General features: G+C 59.3%; 1 protein-coding gene across 1 annotated transcript in view; it reads left to right on the forward strand.

Annotated features, from left to right (window-relative positions):
- The first annotated feature begins 7,905 nt into the window (after positions 1-7,905).
- The window catches only part of EML1 (EMAP like 1), a 173,562-nt gene continuing 158,563 nt past the window's right edge, over positions 7,906-22,904 (forward strand). The window contains exon 1 of the mRNA XM_004754712.3: positions 7,906-8,076. Within this exon, the coding sequence (XP_004754769.1) occupies positions 8,049-8,076 (28 nt within the window). The 5' untranslated portion in view covers positions 7,906-8,048. The remainder of the gene's footprint in view (positions 8,077-22,904) is intronic.

The following is a 22,904-nucleotide window of genomic DNA, read 5'->3' on the forward strand; positions in this document are numbered from 1 at the left end:
ACTCCCACCCAGTTCCCTGTCTGGGGGGCTCCAGACCCTCCTGTGGTCTAAGAACAGTGTGCCTGGGCTCTGCCTCCAGCGCTTGACCAAACCCAACCTTTGCTTGTCTCTCCTCAGCTCTAAAGCGCCCCTTCCCACGGCCACCCAAATGCCACTGTTCTGAGCCTTCAGCCTTGCTGTGCTCCCAGGGACCTGTTGTGCAGGGACCCCTAGGCCCCATCCTCTACAGCCGTCTCTGAGGTTCACCAGTCCCCCCTGCAGCCCTCCAACAGCCCCACGGCTGCCCCCATCCCACAAACTTTATGGCCCACACATACCCTAGGCACGCCCCACTAGGCCCCCAAGCCAGCCCTAGGCACACCCCACTAGGCCCCCAAGCCAGCCACCCCACACCAACCCCCCAGTTCTCCACCAGCACCCCCTGCTCCATGCCCTACGTCCTGCCATGGCTCAGCTTGGCCCCACAGGACAGAACTTCCTTCAGTGTATGTCTAAGAGGTCCACAGGCTACCAAGCCTCAGCACTCCAGGGGCATGACCTCGCATTGCCTGGAGGGGTCGGCTCCCACTGAAACTTCAAATTGCCTTTACCATGCTCTGACTTAGCAGATATCTATCCATTGCTGAACCTGAGTCTTCACACCATTATTTCTTCAAGTCCTCCTGAGTATGACCCATTTCACAGATGAGAAAGTTAAGGCCACAGCACACAGCCAGGCCATAGCAGAGTAAAGACTCAAACCTGTAGCCCCTGGCACTCTGGCCTTCCACCATCTCAGCAAACCCTGTTGCTGAAGGCCTGGGCTTGCCTCCCGGGGCTGGAGGCCTGAGGTGAGTGGGAAGAGCAGAGCCTGTGTCCCGCCCCGTGCTGCTCGGCTGTCACTGTCTGTGGGTCAGTGCACCCATCCTGACCTTCCGGAGCCACTTTCTCCTCTGTTAAAAGGACTTTCTGAGTGAGCACGTGGTTCTCGGGCTTGGCTGTGTCGACCAGTGGCTTGGGCCAGCTGGATCAGCCGCTGGGGTGGGACCCCGAAGCCTTTCCTAGGCCGCCTGGGGAGACTCCAGTGTGCACAAAGATGGTGTCAACCCTGGGCACCCAGGCCAGATGGAAGAGATTAAAACCAAGGCCTTGCAGCCAGGCTTCGTGGGGTCAGATCCGACCTGCACTGTCCCTTTTATGTTTATGCGACTTGGGCCTCAGTTTCCCCGTCTGTAAAGGAGGACGGCTGATAGGAGATCCTAAGACTGATGGGAGAATTTAGAGCGTGAGTATCTTTATCGCTAATGACCTCTAGGGAAGGAAGGGCTTTCCTGGGAGGCCAGGCAGTGCAGTTCCCAGAAGAGCCACACGGTGGCGCCCCGGCGCAGCTCTCGGGTCGGCGCGGCCGCGGCAGGCCGAGTGGGCGGTGCCTCCCCTTCCCGCGGGGACCGGAGGCCCGGAGGGGCGGGGCTCGCAGCATCGCAGGCCCAGCCTCCTGGGGGCGGGGCCAGCCGGCAGGGCGCAGACTCCGGCGGGCCCAGGCGAGGGTGGTCTGTGGGGTCCGCAGGCCACTCGGGTGCGGGTGGGCAGGCGGGCGTCGCCATGCCCCTGTCGCAGGTGGGGCCGCCGAGACGCGCAGCGGGTGGGCCCCTAGAGGGACAACCACGCAGGCGGGCGTGCCGAGACCGCCACCTCTCCTGGCGATGGGCTGGGTCTGGCGGTGAGACGCTGGCTGGCCGGTCCCGGGGAGCTTGGGCAAGAAAAGCCCCGCGGAGGAGAAGCACACTGAGAGGGGGACAGGGGAGCAGGCGGCTTCCTCCTGCCTGGGAGAGCTGGGGGGGCGGGGCAAGGGCCATTCGGGGCCGAGCTGCTCTAACACTTAACTTGCTCTTGGCCGAACTGAAGCCACCACCAGGGCCCTGCTGCTTGAGGGTCCTGGAAGCTGGTGATGAGGGGGCCTCCCGGGTGGCCTGTGGCCAAGGTCAGGCTGGTGGTTGGACCCGAGAGCCTTGGCCTGCCTGCGCTGGGGCTGAGAAGCCTGGTGCAGCTGTGGGAGGTTTTCTTCCTCTCTGCTGCGCAGACTAGGACAAGAGGCTGGCTCTGGAGTCACCTAGTGGCCCTGCTGGGCCTCAGAGGTAGCCAACGTGAGTGGACAGAGGGCCACAATTAGCTGACCCCCCCAGGCAGGTTCTGGATGGAGCTTGGCGCCTCCTGATTGTCTTGGTCAGTCAGGCCTGGTGTCCTTTATAGTGGTCCAGAGTTTGGTAGGGCCACCCGGGGTCAGCCTCATGAACAGTATGGGTGTGTGTTTCCTGCATGATTAATGAGAGAGAGCACGGCCACCTGGAGGGGACCTCAGGACAGGAGCAAGAGGGTGCTCAAGCCAGTGCCTCTTCCTACGTTTCCTCCCCTCTGCAAGGACCATTGCTTCCCTCTGGGGCAAGAATCCCGCCTCTTCAGCAGGCTTCCTGATGAATGTACGACCCAAAGGAGGCTCTCACCCCCCTGGGGCAGATGACTCCTAAATCCACATGTCTGCCCAGAAGTCATCCTGGGCTCCAGACAGCCTTGGGCATCTCCGCCTGGACCTCTAAATATAACCTGAGCTTGGGGGAGGGGCAGACACTGGGGGTATTTCTGGCAGGGAAGGGAGACTTATTGCCCGAGGGCCACTTCCCTGAATCAGGGCTGGGGTGGGCACACGTGGGGTCAAGGCCCTTCCCTGGCCTGGAGCTTGAGGAACATTTGTTTCTCCCAGAACACGGCTTCCCCTGCACTTCCTGTCCTTGCTTGAGGAAGCCATGGTCACTCCCCTGGTGTTGCCCACCTTAGGTAGTCCCTGCTGGTGGGCCGGACCCTGAGCCAGCCAGGCAGAGTAGAGTCACCGCCTGACTAGGTAGCCAGGGGCAAGTGTGCCAGTCCCTGCGGAGGTGCCCCAGACCCCCAACCCACTGGCAGCCCCTACCATACTGTGCTGAGCTCCCAAGCCTGACCTGGAGGGTGGTCCTTGGGCCACACGACAGTGAGGCCAGGCAGGAACCAGGGGGACACTGGGGCCTTCCGTGCGGGGGCCTGGCCTCCCGGGTGGGGTGTGGAGGGTCCCCGGGTCAACCTGTGCAGACAAGGGCAAAGGACTAGACTCCCCTTCCTGTTCCGACTCTTTGGGCCCAGCTCCTCTGCTGGTTTCTGCTTTCGGGGACAGAGCGGGACGATGCCAGCAGCTCTGCGAGGCCTCCTCTAACCCATGCCCAGGGGGAGAGCCCTTATCTGAGCCCCTTTGGTGGCCCTGAGATCCCGGGTGAGGAGGAGCCCGGGATACGGTGAAGACGCGGATGATGCCTCCAGCTCACGCCTCGGAGATCTGAGCCCGCTACGCTGTAAGCCCGCCCCTAGGAGGCGGGGCCTCACTCTTCCTGTGGGGGGTCTCGCCCCTGCTGTGAGCCCCAGAGCCCCAGGAGGAGGCCAGAGCCTCCCCAGCAGCCCCATGTCCCCGGAGCCACTCCCACCCCGCACACTCCCCAAACGACGGCTGCTCCGTGGCCCCCACCCAGAGGTGAGGACGTTGCCCGCGAGGACCTGAGAGCGGCCCCCCCCCTCCTACCCCAGGAACGCCTCCTGCTACTGGACACCTCTCTGAGCTTCTCTGCGGGCTGCGAGCATGGAGGCTGTGGGGCTCCTCCAAGGCCCCCCGGGCGGCCATCAGCCTCAGGCACCTGGGCTGGACAGGGGCCCCCGCGGGCGGGAAAGCAGCTGCCAGAGCCACACCGCCCGTGTGTCTCTGTGTCTACTTGTGTCTCGCATCTCTGCGTTTCTGCAGCCTCCCTGCCACGGCCTGTCTGTCTCCTCCATGTGGGTCCCAGCGGCCATGCCTGTGTGTCTCAGGCTGCGACCTGCGCTGTGAGGAGGGTCTGTTGGAACCTAAGGCAGCGAGCAGACCCCGGGAGGGTCCTGAGGCCCCGCGGCGCCCAGGCCCTCACAGTGCCGCGGGCCGATGTCTGGGAGGTGAGGGGCCCTGCCCGAGCTCACACACCCAGGAGGCCCCCAGTGTGGACTTACACTGTCCTTCCTCATGTCATGGCCACTGAGGGCCCAGGCGAGGCTCTGTGTTCAAAACTTTCCTGCCTCTCTTTTGTGGGGGGCCCAAGGCCCAGGAAGACAGGATCTCCAGCAGGGAGGAGTTCCCGCCCCCCCCCCCCCGACCAGCAGGTGTCCATGTGAATCTGGGGTGAACAGGTGAGCAGGCAGGACACGGGCCTCCTCCCTGACCCAGCATGCTGGGGCGCCCCCCCACCTTTGATCAGGCTGGGGCGCCCCCCACCTTTGATCAGGCTGGGGCGCCCCCCACCTTTGATCAGGCTGGGGCGCCCCCCCACCTTTGATCAGGCTGAGGCGCCCCCCCACCTTTGATCAGGCTGGGGCGCCCCCCCACCTTTGATCAGGCTGGGGCGCCCCCCACCTTTGATCAGGCTGGGGCGCCCCCCCACCTTTGATCAGGCTGGGGCGCCCCCCACCTTTGATCAGGCTGGGGCACCCCCCACCTTTGATCAGGCTGGGGCGCCCCCCACCTTTGATCAGGCCAGCCCGGACCCTCCCTCCCTCCGGCGCCTTCCTCGAGGCACGGGGCTGGCGGGCTGCAGTGTGGGGCGGGGGATGTTGTCCTCCCTTGAGACCTTGACGTGAGGCAGGCCTGGAAGGGGCCTCGCTCAGAGCTGGCCCCACTGTAGTCCAATAAATGTGTTTACACCCCCCGACATACGTGCTCACCCCCCCACTCCCCTGCACGCATACACGCGCTCCCACACATAGATGTGCACACGCCCGTGCTCACTTGGCCCGTGCCCACCCACGTGCATTGTCACACACGTGTTCACCAGCGCACACACAGCCACACGTTTGCACTTGCGTGCCGTGGCCCATGGCTGCTGTGGTGACCTCAGGAGCAGAGGAATCGAGTTGTTTTTTTCCCCAACACATGTTCCCACAATAAAAAAACAACCAACAGGAAAGTGCTTGGGGTCGGGACAGGAAGGGGAAGTGGCCTGTGCGAAGGGAGCCAGCTCTAGCAGGGGGACACGGGGTGGCCTGTTTGGGTGGGACTCAGGGGCCGGACAGGCTGCTGGCCACAGGGTGGGGAGGTGGAGGGTCCCTCCAGGGCATCTGGGCCTTGGGGTTCATCCCACCGCAGCCTCCCACTTTCGGATGAGAAGCCGAGGCTGGGGTGGGCTTGTCCCTGTCTCCAAGAAGGGCTGGCAGAGTGGCGTTCGGCCCCGGGGCGCGCTGACCCTCCGTGCATCCTGGCCGCGGTCCTGCGGTGGCCCCAGCAGCGGTGGAGGTGAGGGAAGGCCTCGGTCTGGGATGCCAGGTGGCTTGGCGGGACTCTTTCTGTGGCACCGCCTAGTGTGTCCGGCCCTGGGCACAACCCAGTCCCCCTGGACTGGGCTACTGGCAGTCAGCGGACGCCCGAAGGCGCATTCCCCATGTGCTCCTCTGTCCACACCACTTGTGCCAGGTTGCCCAGAGCAGGTGCTGCAGAAGACGAGGGCCGAGCGTGGCCCCCTGGGACCAGGCACACCTCTCGCCGGGGACTCTGAAGTTCTTTCTGCCCTCAGCCTGGCCCAGGGCCAAGTACACAGGAGGTGCTCCTACATACTCCCCCGATGCAGAGGCAGAGGTGCGGAAAGGGGCCACGACCTCCTGGGCGACCCCAGGAGCGGGTCTGACCCCACCCAAGGGCTGAGTGGAGGGCTTGGCGGGTGGGCTCCACTGCCCCTTCCTGGTCCCACACTTCCCTGGGGATGAAGCTGCCCCTTGCAGAGATGGCCACACTGTTGCTGGGCTTCATCTCAGGTAATCCTCGTAACCCAGCAGGTGAGACTCTGCCCCATGTGCAGGTAAGGACGCCCTCAGGAGCCTCTCCTCTCCCTGCTGACCTGCATCCGGTTTCCACTCAGTGAGTTTCCACTCACTCCCAGAGCTGCCCGGGAGTGGGATCCGGTGGTGGGTGGGGAGGAGAGCCCTGCCCAGGGCGGGGGGAGGGGGCTGGGGGCTTCCAGGGACAGCCCCTGCCTTGCTTCGTCTCTCTCTCTCCCTTTTTTCTTTTCTCACTTAAAAATCTCAGGAGGGACCCACGACAACCAACAGTCCTTGTTTGCCTATGATGGAGGGTTCCCAGGAGACAGGCAGGACTTCCGGGGCCGAAGCAGGGCAAAGCCCATGGAAACCAGGACGAGTTGGTCACTCTAGAGGGGCCCCAAAGGCATTGAACCAACCCAGTCTGATGCTTGAACTCCCTCCCCATGTCCTCTTGCAGTGGTTGTCCAGCCCTGTTTACATACCTCCAGGGATGGTGAGCTCATTATCATACAACAAGAGCCAACCAAGAGGTGTGCAAAACCAGGGCCAGGCACTGACCACAGTGAGGGCACATTGTGCAGGAGGATGCAGGGGCCCCGGCCCACCTTCAAGGACAGTTAGACAAGGCTACACAGAGGAGGAGAAGGGGGAGGGGGACAGGGAATTCTTGACCAAGGGAACAGCACAGGCAAAGGCCGGGAGGCCTGGAACAACCTTACAGGGATTGACTTCCTACGCTGTTATCTCTGACAGCTAGTGTGACTCTGCAGGTCTCCCCGACCCCATCACCAAAAGGCAGTTCCTTTGGAACATGGGGGCCTGGGCCCTCCTGTGTTCATGCCCCAGGTGTCTGAGCTGGGAAAGACCTCGGCGTCTGAAGGGCTGCTGTATGCCTCTGAGCTGTTGGACCCTTGAGCACCAGCCTCTGCCCCCTTCCAAGAAGCCTCCCCTGACTTCCCTAGCCCTGAAGCCTCCCCGAGGAGCCACAAGTCCCAGCCTCTTCTCCTTGGGATGACCATGACCTCCAGCCCCTGCCAGGGATGCGTGGCCGTCTCCAGTCAGGCTTCCCCAGTTCTTACCTTCACACCTGCTTGTCTCTTCCCGGAATGCCCTCTCTTTCCCTGAAAAGGCTTTCGTAGTCTTCAAAGACATAACTCAAAGGTCAGCTCTTCCAGGAAGCCCTCCTGTATCTAATTGGGGTTGATTACCAGCTTCTCTCCTCTTTAAGCCACTTCCCTCCTTCTGTGCCCTGCAGGCAGAACCAGGTAGGCCTTGAGCCCAAGGGGGCCCCGTGATGCCCAGCCCAAGGCTGATGTCTCTGGGAGTGGAGCCCAAAGCCTTCCGCTTGCCTCATTGCCCTCGTCTCTGGCCCAGGCCCTTGTGGGGACCCAGGAGAAGGCCTGCGCTACCTCTTAGGCAAGCACACAGCAAGTGTATACTAAGCACTTGCTGAGATGTTTCCTCCCAACTGGTATTTCCTGAGTCCCCACTCTGTGCCGGACACTGGGTCACGTGGCTCCCCCAGGCCATCACCTCCATCCCCCTCCGGCACCCCCAGCACACAAGGAACAGTTGGCACCCAGGAGGTGCCCAGAAGTGGCTGCTCTTGGTCTGCCAGACAAAGGCGAGGGCCATGCCTTCCCGTAACCTTGGAGACAGACAGTCGGGCTCCAGAGTCCGGCTCTGGTCACACCCCTCCATGGCCGGGTGGCCTTGGGTGGGTCATGGCTGCTCCGGATAGCCGAGTGAGAAGACACGTGTGGCAGCACCAGGCGTGGGCTCAGTGGGCGGCATCACTTTTTCTACAATGGCCATAAAAGCCCCTCACCGGCGCTGTGGGTCCCTTCCCAGAGAGAGCGACTCAGGCACTCTGGGATCTCCAGAACTGGGGCTGGGGTCTTGGGGACTGACCAAGTACCCAGGGGTGCAGCAGTTTCTCAGGCAACATTCCGAGGCTGCCCGGGAGAGGCCCAGGGCAGGAGAGGGCAGGGCCCAGATTTATCCACCAATCCGGCGGGCTCCTGGCTCGAGAGCCTGTTCTTATCTGCCCAGCCCAGCATGGGGGGGCCGCTGGGCCGGCTGCGGCGGGACGCTGCCTGGGGACTGGACACGGAGCAGGCCCGGCAGCCCCAAGCCCCACCAGGTGGGTGACAGCCACTGACGACTCTGAGCGTCCCTGCAGGCTGGTGGCCGACTGCCCGCCCATCTCCTGCACCATGTCGGACGGCGAGGGCCCCTCGGCTGGTGAGTGGCAGCGCTATATTTACCCACCACGGCTCCGGTTGCAGGACCAATGCTTCTGGGTGCAGAGGGCACTGGGCGCCCCCGCCCCAGGCTGCAGGCAGCTGTGGGGCTGGACCCCCTTCCTCCTAGCTGATGCCTGGGGTGGGTGGGGGTGGGGGGTTGCTGCACTCCTGGAAGGGGAACTGGCCTTTCGGAGCTAAGTTCTGCTGCACCGCGGGCTTCCCGGTGGGGCTGGAGCAGGAAGCTGTGCCCGCTGCGAACCCCTCCCGCCGCTAGCCAGGGAGTCGGGGGCTGCTCCATGGTGCTGCGGGCGCTGGACTGTGCCTGGGCACGGGGAGCCACAGACCCCTGGAACCACATGCAAATGAGTGTGTGTGAACATGTGCCTGGGGTGGGGGGGCCTCCAGCTTCCGGCTGATTCCCCAAAGGTCGGAGACCTCTGGGAAGTTCAGAGGCCTGGGTCTGCTTGCACAAGGCAGGCCCTCCAGGAGTCCCCAAATCCCCTAGGTTGGAAATGGCCCGGGACACAAAGACAGAGGGCCAGTCAGAGACTGTGGTCTGCACACAGACCCTCTGTCCTCCCCAGGGGACTGGCTGCCTGTGCGGCTGGCTAGCTGCCCTCAGCTCCCCCAGCTGAAGGCAGGTCTGAGATGGACATCCCTCTGAGCTGGCCATAGTGGGCCCAGGGCTGCAGACAGCCTCCTCCAGGCGGCCCGGGTTCAAATCCCCAATTCTCTCACTTCTAGATTGGGTGACTGACCTGGGGCAAGGAGCTTCCCTGCTCTGAAGCTCCGTATCCCCAGGTGGAAAAAAAAAGGCAGCGCCAGCCCTCCCCGCAGGTGGTTGTGAAGGCTGAATGTGAGAACGAGCGACCGCCGATCTGTATCGGGGCACTCAGTCATGGCCTCGCGGAAGCAGCAGGTGGAGAGTCCCAGGCAGGAGCCTGCGTCTCCCGGTCTGGCCACTCCAGCCGCACCTTCTTGCCTAAGCCACTGCACGTCCGTGGCCCCTGGAGTCCTTATCTGTCCCGCAACGCCACGCAGGGACGTGCCTAGACAGGTCCGGCCAGCCTGGGGGTCCTGGACTGGTTGTGATGGACAGCGGTGGGGTCCTCCTGGCATGGTGTCTGGTAGACAGTCCCGGCGCCGGGGCCGGGCCAAGTCAGATTTGGAACAGAGAGCGAGAGTGTGTGTGCGTTGGGGAGGGGGACACCGACAAAACTGGCCTGACCTCACCCTCTTCCGCCAGGCATTAGGGGTCCAGGCTGCCAAGAATTGTCCGCCGAGGAGCCGGTATGTGGGGGCGGGGGGGGCGGCAGACGGGCCCTTTCTGGCTGACTCTGCCAGCACCTGACACAGACCCGGAATAGCTCTCTCCTTCCGCCAGGGACACGGCCCTGCTTTTAGCAGCTTGTAAAACCACCCGCACAGAGGGGTATTTCAGGAAGGCCAGAACAGTATTTAGCCTGCTGGGCCGATGGAATGGGCGCCAAGCGTGTGCGTGTGTGTGTGCATGTGTGTGTGTGTGTGTCCAGGAGGCTAGAGGAGACACGGCCTTTATGCCCCTGTACAGTGTAGGAGAGGGTCAGCTGGGCGGGGGCCGGCAGGCGCGGTGGTGGCTGTGCCCACCCTGGCTGGGCAGGTCACTTGGGCGAGCGTGGGGCTTGGCTTCCTACAGAGCCCTGTGGGATGGTTTTTTCTCTGCTGTGCTGGACTTGGGGAATCTGGTTGGCAGTAGAGGCAACACGTGGGTGCAAGGGTGTGTGCGTGTTTGGGGGGTCTCCTAGAGTGTGTTGTCCGAAGGTCAAGACTTTCTAGGATTCCAACCCCATGGCAGTGGTTGGGTCCCGGAGAATACCGTGAAAGATTTCTACCTCTTTTCAGAAACCAGTCCCTGGGCCTCTGTCTGTAGCAAGAAAGTTCTCAGCTGCCCAGCCGTGACCTGTGTGACCATGGGCAGGTTACTGAAGGTCACCGGGCCTCGGTTTCCTCATCTGTCCAGTGGGCACAATAATAGGACATTAGTTCCTCAAGTCCCAATGAGGATTAAGTGGCGGAGAGCATATAACCTGCTTGACATGACGCCCGGCTTACTGCCAGCACGGGTAACTGTAATTACTGTCCCCTAGTAAGTGAGCTGCGGCCAAAGAGGAGAATGGACGGGACAGACTACGTGCTGCATCTTGTCCTGGCCACCTTGGAGATGTTGTTTGATCCCTGGAGGGTGTGCATGAACTCTACCATACAGGTAGGGAAACTGAGGCTCAGAGAGGCAAATAGACTGGCCCCAGGTTGTCCAGCTGGTACATGGCAGAGTCAGGATTTGAACCCACCTCCTCAGACCCATCCAGGAAATCCTACCCCGCTCACCCACAGTGGGGGCTGGGGGGTCTTGTAGGCCCTTGTGGTTTTCATCTGAACTACAGCCCTTCTCCTTTGGGACGCAGCTAGCTCAGGATTGGCTCCAATAATTTGGAATCTGTGCCCCCAAAAATGTGGTACCTTGTTAGGGTGTCCAGAAAAGTGCACGGGGCAGGAGCAGAGTGGCAGGCGGTCGACTCCAGGACTTGTGGCCCTGCGCCTGGACAGGGGAGCCTGGAGGCTAAGGTTACCAAGAGGCAATGTTGTATTTATAGCAGGAAGCTGCCAGCCGGCACACGCCGTCCAGGGAAGGGGCTTCCCTCACAGCTGTCTGGATTCTAGACCTGGCTCCGCCCCTGAGCAAAGCCCAGCATGGGACGGGCCCCTTTCCCATTGAGACTCAGTTCCCCCATCTGTAAAATGGGGCCCTTCCATGTCCCTTGCTGGGTCTGGAGACAGTGTCTCTAAGGGCTGGTGTGGCCTGGACGGAGGGGCCGGAAGGTGCTGGCTCCAGGCACTCTGGGTCTGTTGATTGTCCCTTCCTGCCTTTGACCTCGTGGCCGGCCCCTCCCCTCCCGGCAGAACTCTGCAGGAAGAGAATCCAGCCTCTGCGCGGGCAGAACCCACGTGTTTGGGAGGGCTTCCAGCAAAGCCGTTTTACAATTCCAAGCCCCACAGAATAGGCCGTTGTTATTCTCAGCAGAGCAACGAGGGCAAGTCTTTCCGAGCCCAGGGTTCGAATCTCGGCTCTACTGCCCTGTCCCCAGGCTCTGTGGTCTCGGGTGAGGCACTTAACCTCTCTGAGCCTCAGTGGTGGGTTTCCACTCGTCTCGCTTTGGGGGACGTGATGAGGGCTCAGCCAACAGAGTGACTCTCTTTGTCTTTCTGCATAAACTCTCCCCGAGGCCATGGCCCCTTGGTTCATTACAGTAGACAGTGGACAGACTAGCTACTGCCTGTCCCCTGTCTTTATCCTCTCCCTCAGCTCTGCAGCTCCTGGACCTGTTCTGAGCCAATTTACCCAGGGGGCCAACAGCTCTCTGGGGTCCCCCCAAAGGTCCCCATAGTTGGCTCCCCAAGTGTCTGTCTTTGCCTGGTAACAAGGGTTATTTCCCAAGGGCAGAGGACCTGACATTGCAGTAGGCCACCCCATATCCCACTCACTTCCTCCAGCATCCCCAGAACCCAGAGAGAACCCCACTTCCTTTTCCCTCCTCGTCCTGGCCTGGATTTGAGTCTCCTTGTTTGCCATCTGGCCTTGGGGTCTGCAGCCGTGTCTACAAAGAGATTTAAGCAAAACATTTTAGTTTAGGTCCTGCTCTTGGAAAGGAAGTGTCTTCCCCCAGGAGAGGCAGGCTTGGTCTCAGGGTTTTGTCATCTCTCTAGGGTGTCCCCTCCTGTTGATGAGGGCTTCCCTCTTTCTAGACAGGTAAGTGGATTCGGGTTTCATCTCTTGGGCAATAGGGAGCCAGGGAGGACCCGAGCTGGTGATATCTGGATTGCGTCAATGTGTGTGGGGCAGGGGCCAGAACCTGGAGGCCAAGAGGCCCAGAAGGAGGCTGGCAAGGATGGTCCTGGGGAGAGAGGCTGAGGCTGACTCAGGAAGCGAGGGATGGGGGGTAGGGGACTTAGCAACTGAGGTCCAGAGGACAGATGCTTGTCTCCAGGGGACTGGGGGTGACCTGGCAAGGGCCCAGAGCTGGTCTGTAAAAACACATGGGGGTCAAAATAAAAGACAGAAACTGGGGGCATCTGGGTGGCTCAGTGGGTTAAAGCCTCTGCCTTCTGCTCAGGTCATGATCCCAGGGTCCTGGGATCGAGCTGCACATCAGGCTCCCTGCTCAGCATGGAGCCTGCTTCCTCCTCTCTCTGCCTCCTCTCTCTGTCTGTCAAATAAATAAATAAATAAATAAATAAATAAAATCTTAAAAAAAAAAAGACAGAAACTGGTGGCCAAGGGGCGTCTGGGTGGCTCAGTCAGTTAAGCATCTGCCGACTCTTGGTTTGGACTCAGGTCATGATCTTGTGGTTGTGGAATCAAGCCCTGCCTTGGGCTCCGTGCTCAGTGTGGAGTCTGCTTCAGGTTCTCTCTCCCTGTCCCCCATGGGCTCTCCCTTAAATAAATAAATAAAATCTTAAGAAAAAGATAAAGGAAACTGGTGGCTGAGATGAGTTAGCGATACCCATTTTCATCCAATCCTGATTTCAAATCTTTGAAAGGCAGACCGTTTGTTTTTTGCTGACTGTAGGGCTGGGGCAGACTCAAATGTGTGCTGGGAAGAAAACAAAAGCAAAAAACAAAACACATAAATCTCAGGGGCTTAAAGCTTAAAGGTGTATTTCCTGTTCATGCAAAGTCCTTTGCGGATCTGGGTAACTCCTGGGCGGGTTGCCTAAGCGGGAGCTCAGCCTGACGCCTCCATAGGGACCCATGCTTTCTGGGTTATGAGGCCCGGCAGAGAGACAGAGACACCGCGGAGACAAATGCTCCCACGCCCAAGTCGCCCGTCCTGCCACTGCAGACATGTCATTGGCTGGGCATGTCACATGGCCACACCTAATGGCCGGGAGTGGGGGTACCGCTCTCTGTTTGTGAACGACAGTCATATCCGCCCCCCCCATGGACTTTTGTCCCCAACTGACTTTAAAAAAAAAAAAAAAGTAATCCATTTTAATTATGAAATGTTGGGAGCGTATCATCGGAGCTGCGGTCCTTAAGCATCTGAAATGCAAATTATGAATCATTCCACCATGCAAGTCACAAAGCAAGGGACAAGATTTTTCAAAACGTGTTCTTTCCCACAGATTTGAATTTGCATTTAAAAGCACAGACATAAGCGACAGAGCGATTGTGTCACCACACCAATAAGGAAAAGCATAACCAAGAGAAACATGAGCCGTTAATTGCCGCGAAGCTCCATTGATTCATTATTTGCTCGCGCACCGGAGGGGGTGCTGGCCGGACAGCTCCCGAGCCCGCTCGGCCACCACCGCCCGGGGATGAAGAACGGGGGTCTGAGCTCAGGGGTAATGACGGTGGGAATAGATGGGGAGGGGGATTAGGGGTCCGAGCGCCATCTCTCTGAGGCAGACGCTATTTCCTTGATCCCGTGCCGCCGCGCACGCAGAGGCTCGCCGTCCGCTTGAGGAGGGGCCGCAGGAGTGAAACCAGCGGAACCGGAGGGCTGTGGTCGTGAACGCCGCGTGTCATTTCGTATGAGAGGAGACCTGGCTTCCCAACATTTGCAAACACTAGAGGTTGGCTCTATGCCTTTCCGTAAGGGTCGATGACGTCAACCGAATAGCTAGAAACAAAGCTGGATTTTAAAACATTAATATTAGTAAATATAATTTTTATTCATCGATTAATATGATTAATATTATAGTGATTAAAATAAGTTAAATATGAACCGCATTCCTAAAGCTGAGATGGAAGAACTCCCTGCTGGGGATCACGTTCCCCTGAGCCCAGGCCCCCACAGTCCCGCCTGGAAGCCAGACTGTTTAGAGAGCTCTCGCCCCAGTTTAAACACATCTTCTAGGGTTCCCGCCTGATTTATTTCAGATGGAAAAACGTGTCAGCGCACGGTGCAGTTGCAGAAAACACTCTCCCTTCTGCTTTTCTCTGGAGGGGCCCATGGTCTCAGTGGACCACCTGACTTGGCGGTACTTATCAGGCTTATCCTGTGTGCATGGGTCCTGCCAGGCCCTGCCACGTGAGGGAGAGCTGGGGCCCTGGCCCATGGAGGCCCCTGGGGGGCCATGTGCTCAGGGGACTTGTGCTCAGGCCCCTCTGAGTCCCCAGCAGTGCTCAGGCTGCAGGCTCCAGGCAGCGCCCTGGGGCCCAACCCGGCACCGTAACTTCTGGTTCTGGAAGCGGCGTTATTGAGCGGCGGTTCATACATCTCCCACAGTTCACCCACCTCGAGTCCAGGGCGGTGGATCTTACTCCATTCCCAGGGTTGTACCACTGCGCTCACATAGCCCGCTTGGGGACATTTTAATCACCTCGGGAAGAGACCCCCACCCCTTTGCAGTCCTTCCCGGCGCCCCAGTCACTCCTGTCTCTGTCTCTGCGGATTCGCCATTGTGGCCGTTTCATTCTTATAAGCAGAATCGTGCAGCGTGGGGCCTTTCCCCTCGTGGGATGTTTTTAGTCTCCCCCTGCGTCTGTGTCCGTGCTTCATCCGTCGTGTGGCCAAATGTCCTCCGGTCGTGTGGAGAGACCACACGTGACTTATCCAGGCACCAGGTGACCGATGTTCGGGCCATTTCTACGTTTCGGCTGCAATGACCAACACTACCGTGGACACAAGCGCACGATTCGGGACAGATGTCTCCATCTCTCTCGGGCATACGCCTCCAACAGGCTTGCTGGGCTGGAGGGTGTCTCCGTGGCACCTTCTGAGGACCCCTGGACCATCTTCCGCAGGGACAGCACCCCAGGGGTGCACGAGGGCCCCCCTTTCTGCACATCCTCACCGACACTGCTTGTTACCTGTTTGATTCCGGCCATCTGAGCGGGTGGGTATCTCACCGTGGTGTTGACTGGCCTTTCCCCGCGACTGGTGGTGTGGAGTGTCTTTTCCTTTGCTCCTTAGCATCACCCCCTTGGCTCTGAGACCGTAAGCCTCAATGTCCTCATCTGTAAAATGGGGACCAGGGCAGTGCCGCGTCCCGGGCTGTGGTGAGGTTTCACTGAGATCATGCCAGGGTCTTGGCCCAGAGCAGCTGCCCAGCAAATGTTTCCTGCCTGAAGCTGCGGTCTGGGCTTACAGGGCCTCCCCTGAAGGCTGGTGGGACGGAAGGAGTCAGAGAAAGCTAGAAAACTGGAAGTTTCTGCAAGTTCCAAACCCATTTAGGAGAGGGACAAACCTCATCAGAGAAGGCGGTGACTGACACGGGTCCAGCCCTGGTGATTTCTTCCCCAGTTGCTCGTCTGGGCCGGCCAAGTGAGCCGGCCACGTCTGTACAACCCAGATGAGGCAGGTGTCCAGACCGCAGGCTCGGGGAAGATAAGCCTGCCCGCCATTCGGGTTTCCGGCTAGGGATACCTGTAAGGGTTTCTTATCTTGTTTGGCCTCCCCTTGATTACTCTCCAGGCTGGTCATGTTGCCCTTCCTGGACTTGCAAGCCTCCGTCTGTCCATGGAGAGCTCTGGAAATAGGCCAGGAGCATCCTTGCACGAGCTTGGGCAGGAGCCTGGGGCCTGGCGGAGGTGCTGATGGGATGGTCAACCTGATTGTGTGGCTGTAACCTGAGCCGGGAGCTGGGCGGGAGGTGAGGGAACACAATCACCTCGTCACAGCGGAAAGCAAACCTGGCTCCAGATAGCAAGCTCATTAGGCTGCCCCGGAGGGAACAAGTCCAGTTCTGTTCTGGGCCCAGTGGGAGAAAGGCAGAGTTCACCCCGATGGCCCTGGGGCAGCTTGCCATCCTGGGTCGTGCCCCAAGGGGACTCCAAGCTCTGGGGCTGGGTGTGGATGCTGCCACTGTATCCACGGCCCCTCGGGGCAGCAGGCGAGAAGCAGGGACAGGAGTGTGGCTGGGAATCAGTGAGACTGGCATTGGCGTTCGAGCTCAGTTACCCAGTGCTGTGTGACCTTTGCAAGTCACAGAACCTCTCTGGGCCTTTGTTTGCTCGTGGGTAAAATGGAGCTGATGGTACCGTAGAGGGTGGCTGCCAAGCACGAATGGACTAGTGCTCATGGTCAAGGGCAGGGTGTCAGGGGGATTCTAGAGGTGGGAGTGAAGGTTCGGGTCTACACATGCTTCCTTCTCGTGGGAAAGGTGCTCAGGAGAAAGCAGGGAAGGCGGGAGGGAGGCGGGACAGGGCTTCCGGCGGAGAATAGCTTTATTTTGTTCGATGTCTGTACACTTGAGTGTCAGCCCAGTGAAGGAGGAGACCAGGCCTTTCTTGGTGCCTCTGCCTCTCTGTGTGTTGTGGGGGGGGGGCGGTGGTCATCAGTCTGGCTGTGGCTCTGCATTTGCTTCCGGGGGCTCCCGTGACAAATAGCCACAAACTTGGTGGCATGAAACCACAGAAATTAATTTTCTCACCATTCAGGAGGCCCAAAGCCTGCAATTAGACGCACTGGGCCGAGACCAGGTGTGAGGAAGGCTCTGCTCTCACGGGTGAGAAGCCATCCCTGGTCTCTTCCTGCGCCCTCGACTGGAGGCTGTGTCCCTCCGTTCCTGCCTCCTCGGTCACGTGGTCCCCCTTCTCTGCATCTGATCCCTGTGTGCCGCTCTCCCTCGATACTCTTGCCATGGCATTTAGGGCCATCTGGAAAAACCAGGAGAGTCCCTCCCCCCACCCCATCCTTAATTTAATTACATCTACGAAGACCCTTTCCCCATATATGGTAACATTCCAAGGACCTAGGGAGTAGAGCTTGGCGCCTTTAGCCTGCTGCAGGCACCGACACAGATGCCCGAGAAGCTTGTGGCCTCCCAGGGCTCTGGCTGGGGACCCAGGGAAGCAGCCTGAGGGGCTCAGACCCCCCAAGAAAGAGCTTTGCACCCCATACCTTCCTGGCCTCGGAGCCCTGCTCTTCTCCCTCCCTCCTGAACCGCCCTTGGCTGCTGCACCGAAGCTTGCCCAGGGCCAAGGGCAGCTTGTCTCCCCTTCCTTTCCGCCCCCTGTGAAGAAAGTGGTTGATGGCCTGGAGTAAGCAGGGTCGGGGGGAGAGGGAGATGCTTCCTTTCAAAAATAACTTGTTAAAAAAATTAGACTTTTTGAAAAAGCAGTTTAAAAAAAATTTAAAAATAGCGGAGCCTGAATAAGGAAATAAACCCGAAATTATGAGGGTGATGGACGACGTCCTCAGGGAAGCCGAGAGGGAGCGTGAGTGAGAGCCAGGCCTCTGTGGGAGGCGCATGGCAGGTGACTGCGTCTGGCCGAGCCTCAGTTTCCCTGCCTGGAACTCAGGGCCCGCCTGAGGGTGGCCAGGAGCAGGACGCGGGAAGGTTGCTCGGCAGGCAAACACCTGGAGGGGGTCCCGCCTGCAAAGACAGGGGTGTTGCCTCTTCCCCCGGAGAGGCGCCCCCCACCACCTGCCCATCCCACGGGGCACCTCTCTTCCCAGCCCTGTGGCCCAAGCCCCCTGACACTTCAGTGGGTGGGAATTCTTGGGGACTTTTCTCCACTGGAGCTTGGTCTAAGCCCCTCGCCTGGCACACACGGCTTCTCTAGGGGACCGGCCAGCCCTTCCCCACCCTCCCGCCCCAAGTACAGCGAGGAGCTAGAACTCAGCACTTTCTGGGCCATGTCTCACCTTTTGGTTCCTCCTCCGGGAACACCTCCTCATCCCTAGCAAAGCCTTTCTTCCGTCCTAGCCTCTCCCTTCCTGCCCTGCCCCTACAAGATGGTGATCACTGTGAGGGCAGCATCCACGTCTGAGTCCGTGCCCAGCAACTGGCACATAGTAGCTGCTCAGCAAATGGCCTCGTCATTCCCCCCACGCTGTTGGCTGCTCTTCCTCCTGCGGCGACCTTTACGAAGGAAGCACTAGAGTCCAGACCCGTCCAAGGCCCCTCTGTGCACCCTGTTCTCTCTCCCCCACAGTCCCACCACCAGGGCTTACCCTCACTCCCACTTTATGGACAAGAAAACTGGGGGTCAGAGGGTGTGGATCGTCACATGTGAGGACCTCCCTCGTCCCTTCCCTGCGTCACTGGGGTTCACGGACAATCCTTTCCCTCTCTGGGCCTCAGTTTCCTGATGTGGGAAGTGGGGGTGCTCTCTGAAGCCTTAGCCCTGGAGGTGGGGGCACAAGACACCGCCACACTGTGTCCCTTCTTGTGACATCCCCTTAATCCTGGGGCAGGGGTGCGGTCTGCAGGGGAGAGGAACACTCTCAGCCTGGAACGCCGCCTCCCCCACCCCTGCTTCCCCCAACACTGGCATGCGTGACTTCTGGGTGAGGCCAGGCCTCGACTCCCAGCCTGGTCTGCCCAGGGTGGGGTCTCCCCATGCTGGAGGAGAAGAGGGGGGAAGGGTGAGGCGCAGGGTCTGCAGACCGACTCCCTGGGGCTCCCTTTGGTGGTCTGGCCTTCTTGTCTTCGAACTCTGCTTGCCCAGCTGTAAAGTTAGAGTTTCTGGGGTGGTGGGCCGGGTTTGCACACACGAATTCACTTGTTTCTTGTTTTGAGGACTGATGAGTCAGCTTGCCGTCCTGGGGCAGAGAACACGGGCAAAGCCATCCACCCACTGAGTGGTCTGAGCAAGCCTCAGTTTCCCCACCTCACTGAGCCTCAGTTTTCCCACCTCTAAGGCAGAACTGGTAGCAGCTGGGCTGGGATGTGCTACGTGGACCCCCTCCCCCACACCCCCACCCCAGACCCCTGCAGATGGCACGCGCCTGCCTCTCAGACACCGGCGTGGTTACAGGGGGACAGGTGGTCACAAGGAAAAGCTGTAAATCTAATCAGTCTTTTTAAAAACATCTAACCGCTCTTAATCCTGCTAATGGCTTCTCTTCCTTTCATGAGAAGGAGGTCCAACTTGCGGCACTGGGCCAGGAACAACAAGCCTTTGTGTTCTCTGGGAAAATCGAGATGGAGCTCAGAGAAGGACGAGTCAGGTGTTGGCGCCTTATCTCTCCTGGCAAAGCCTGAGCCTCTGGACCAGGTCCCTGCTGGCGGCCGAAGGGAGGCGTGAATAATGGAAGGGCTGGCACTGGGCCCCCTGCCACCGGGGCTATGTCGGGAAGCGGAGGGAGGAACCATGGGGATAGGCAGCCTCAGATGGCATCGGGCTCCTAGAGGCCCAAAGGGTCTTGAGGCTGGGCTAACACTGGCTCTGAGAGGCCAGGTATCTCTGCATTAGGGTCCCAGTGAAGGCCCTGGGCTTCAAGCTCAGATTACACTGGCTGTGTGTCCTTGGGCAAGACGCCTAGCCTCTCTGAGCCCTCTCCTCCTTATCTATGACATCCCCACCTACATCTTGTGATGGTTTCAAGGGCTCCAGCAGGGGGTCTGCGGGGTTCTTGGCACACAGTAGGTGCCTCACAGTGGCAGCTATAGAAAAAAGCACTCAGGGCAGGGCCACTTCCCCTCCAGGGAAACGGGGGGCTTTTCCTGGTCCCCGGAGCTTGTAGGACTCCAATTCTGATTTGCACTGTTGATGATCAGTGGCTCAGTCACCATAGCCCCCTCGCCATGGGGCTGGGGTGGGGAAACTGAGACGCGTCCATTGGTCAAGCAGGGGCTGCCTGGAGGAGGTGTGCCCGAGGAAGGCAGAGGGCAGGAGTCAAGCCCCAGCAGAGAGTTGGCACAGGGGCGAAGAAACTGAGGCTCGGAGAGCTCAAGGAACCTGCCGGGTCGCCAGCTGGTGAGGGGTCGCCCTCTCCCTGCCATTACTGTACTCAGCGAGGGGATAGCGTCTTGACCCTGGACGGCTTTCAGTGAAATGGAACTCCGGAAGGGAATTACCCTGGGTGAGGTCACCAGGTGCCATCAGTCCAAGGGTCAGCACCAGCCCTGAGGACCCTTCCCTGTGCTGCTGGAGATGGCACCATGGGGACAGGTGCTGCCGATGACCATCATCACTCAGATTCAGGGCGGCTCTGGGTGTGGGATGCCAGGCCCAGAGCACGGGCAGGAGCATGGCACCAAGGAACAGGGTCTGAGGCGAGACCCCCCCACCGATCAACCGGAGAAGTCACGGGTAGCAGGTCTGGCCCCGCCCTGTGCTGCAGGGAGGTGGGAGGGGAGGGCTGGCCCTCAAGGCCACTCCGTCCCCCTCCAGCATGAGTCACTGCTTGGCTCAGGGCCCAGGCAGCCAAGGGAGGCCTCTGGCCGGGGTTCCCTGAGGTTAGCAGCCTTGGTGTCCAACCACTCCTTGGTGTTCCTGGCAGGCTTCTGTTCCTTTAAGAACCTGAACTTGAGATGCTAGGGTGGGTGGTGAGCTGGCTGGAGCTCCGGGATGTTCTAAAACCTCCCTGTAGAGGATCGCAGGCCTCACTTTTCAGTGCTCCAAATGTACAGCCTGGGGTTCTCAAACTTTGGTCCTTACAGCTGCGTGGGGTGGGGGTGCTGCCCAGAACGGTGCATTCCTGAGCCCCACCCAGGCTCCTGGGATCTGCATCTCGGGCTTCCCCTGTGGCTCACGGTCCCGGTCTCCGGCCCCCCTTGGCCCATCTGTGAGGTTCTCCACACCCTCCTCGTGTTCACGCTCTCCAGTCCTCACACGTGCTCCTCATCCATATGCTCACGCCCACATTGCCCGGGACAAGTGAGCCAGACGTGCAGATACACACACGTACACACACAGGCACGCACATACACCCAGACCGGTCACATAATTTGCAGGGCCCCGTGCAAAATGAACACGCAGGCCCTGTTTAAGAATCATCAAGTAGGGGTGCCTGGGTGGCTCAGTGGGTTAAAGCCGCTGCCTTCGGCTCAGGTCGTGATCCCAGGGTCCTGGGATCGAGCCCTGCATCGGGCTCTCTGCTCGGTGGGGAGCCTGCTTCCTCCTCTCTCTCCGCCTGCCTCTCTGCCTACTTGTGATCTGTCTGTCAAATAAATAAATAAAAATTAAAAAAAAAAAAAGAATCATCAAGGATCACGAGGTGGTGACAGCAAGACATCAAATCAAACCTGGGGCCCCGGGTGACAGCACAGGTCACACATCAACAAGGCCAAACCCTGCACACATGCAGGCCACACACCCTGGGTGCTCGTGGACGAGCCTGCCCACTGCACACACACACGCACACACATGCACACATGCACACACACGCATATGCACACATACGTACACTCACAGACATACACACATGCTCCTGCGTGGTGAGGCTTTCAAGACTGCTTTTTATTGGGCTCAGGAAGTGTGCTGGTTAATGTTTAATAAAGCAGAATCAAAGTTGAGTCACATGTGAGTTGCTTGTAAGCAAGAAATGCCAGATGGGGTATTAGCTGAATCACTGTCTTGGGTTTCGTGAGTAACATTTTAACCAGGTTGTGACTAGTTTGGGAAAACTTCTACACTCCCTCCCACGCCTACTCCAACATCTAAGTTAAACCGGCCTTTATTTCACTCTTCAAACACCACAAAGCGCACCGAATCAAATGTCGACTTCAGGATTTCTGCCCACAGGTTTCTCTCCCAGACGAATCCAGGAGTGGGAAGGGGAACCTTCCTGCTACCTGCCCACCTGCGCACTCCGTGAGGTGGCCCTGGTCTCTCCCCTGTTCGTAAGCCCCGGGCTCCCCGCCCCGAGCAGTCAGGGCTTTGGAAGGGAGCGCTTAGGGCTGCACAGACGCACCTCGGAGATGCTGTGCGTTGGGCTCCAGACCGCCGTGATACAGGGACGGTCGCTATAAAACAAGACAAATGGATGTTTTCGTTCGCATGGCATATATAAATGATCTAGGAAGTGTCCAAGAAAACAGCGCACGTACCTTCATTAGAAAATATTCCTTTCTAAGAAATGCTGACCACGCTGAACTTTCAGCGGGTGCTGATCACTGAACACAGATCCCCTGTTTTTCTTAAAGATTTACCCACTTATTTATTTTTGTGAGAGAGAGAGTGTGAGCTCACACAAGCAGGGGGGAGGGGCAGAGGGAGAAGCAGACTCCCCCCTGCACAGGGAACCTGATACAGGCCCGGATCCCAGGACCCTGGGATCATGACCCACGCTGAAGGCAGACACTTAATGGACTGAGCCACCCAGGCAGCTGAGCCCCGATCGCCTTAACAAATACAAGAATAACAAGAAGAATAATGAAATTTCTAGAGAATTATCAGACCGGGACCCAGAGACATGAAGTGAGCGAATGTGGTTGGGAGAATGGTACCAGGAGACTTGCCCGACACAGGATGGCCACAGCGCTCGTTTGTAAAAATCGCGATGTCTGCCAGGCTCAGCAGGATGAAGGATGCCTGTGCTCCTCAGAGCCAAGGATCGCACTGATTGTCGGACGCACGTTCTCCTCTGGACCACTAGGAAAGGGAAAACCCGCCCTCCGTACCCCGACGCCCGCCGAGGCGTTGATGGGTGAACTCGCTCCAGGCTCAGAGGCGTTCAACTGTGAAAAGCACGTCTTAGAGTGGGTGTGAGCAGGGATCAGCCTCCCAGTCCGCAGATGGGGAAGACTGAGGTCCAGACAGGGTAAGAACCTGCCAGGGGGCTTGTGGGCTCCTGCTATTATGTGAACAGAGCCTTAAGAGGGCTTATTCCAGAGTTCTACCCACGATGCACGCAGCGTTGCTTTTTCCGGGCTGAAGGGAGACTTGCCTCGGTTTCCCTGAAATGCTACTGGTGCGCCCCTCTCTGTGCAGCCTGGGGGCTCCAGGGTTCCCATGGTGGAGGCTCCGTTCTGGCACCTCCCCCACATTTGACCAGAGGTAGGCACAGTTGGGAGCATTTTCTTCAAAGCAAGTTTTAGAGATAATAGTAATTTTGAGGACTGAGTCCTGCTTTGAGCCCAGCCCGCAGCTTCCCATGCAATAATTCA

Source organism: Mustela putorius, unplaced genomic scaffold (assembly GCF_011764305.1).
Source record: "Mustela putorius furo isolate JIRA1106 unplaced genomic scaffold, ASM1176430v1.1 tig00000129_pilon_pilon_pilon, whole genome shotgun sequence".
NCBI lineage: Eukaryota > Metazoa > Chordata > Mammalia > Carnivora > Mustelidae > Mustela > Mustela putorius.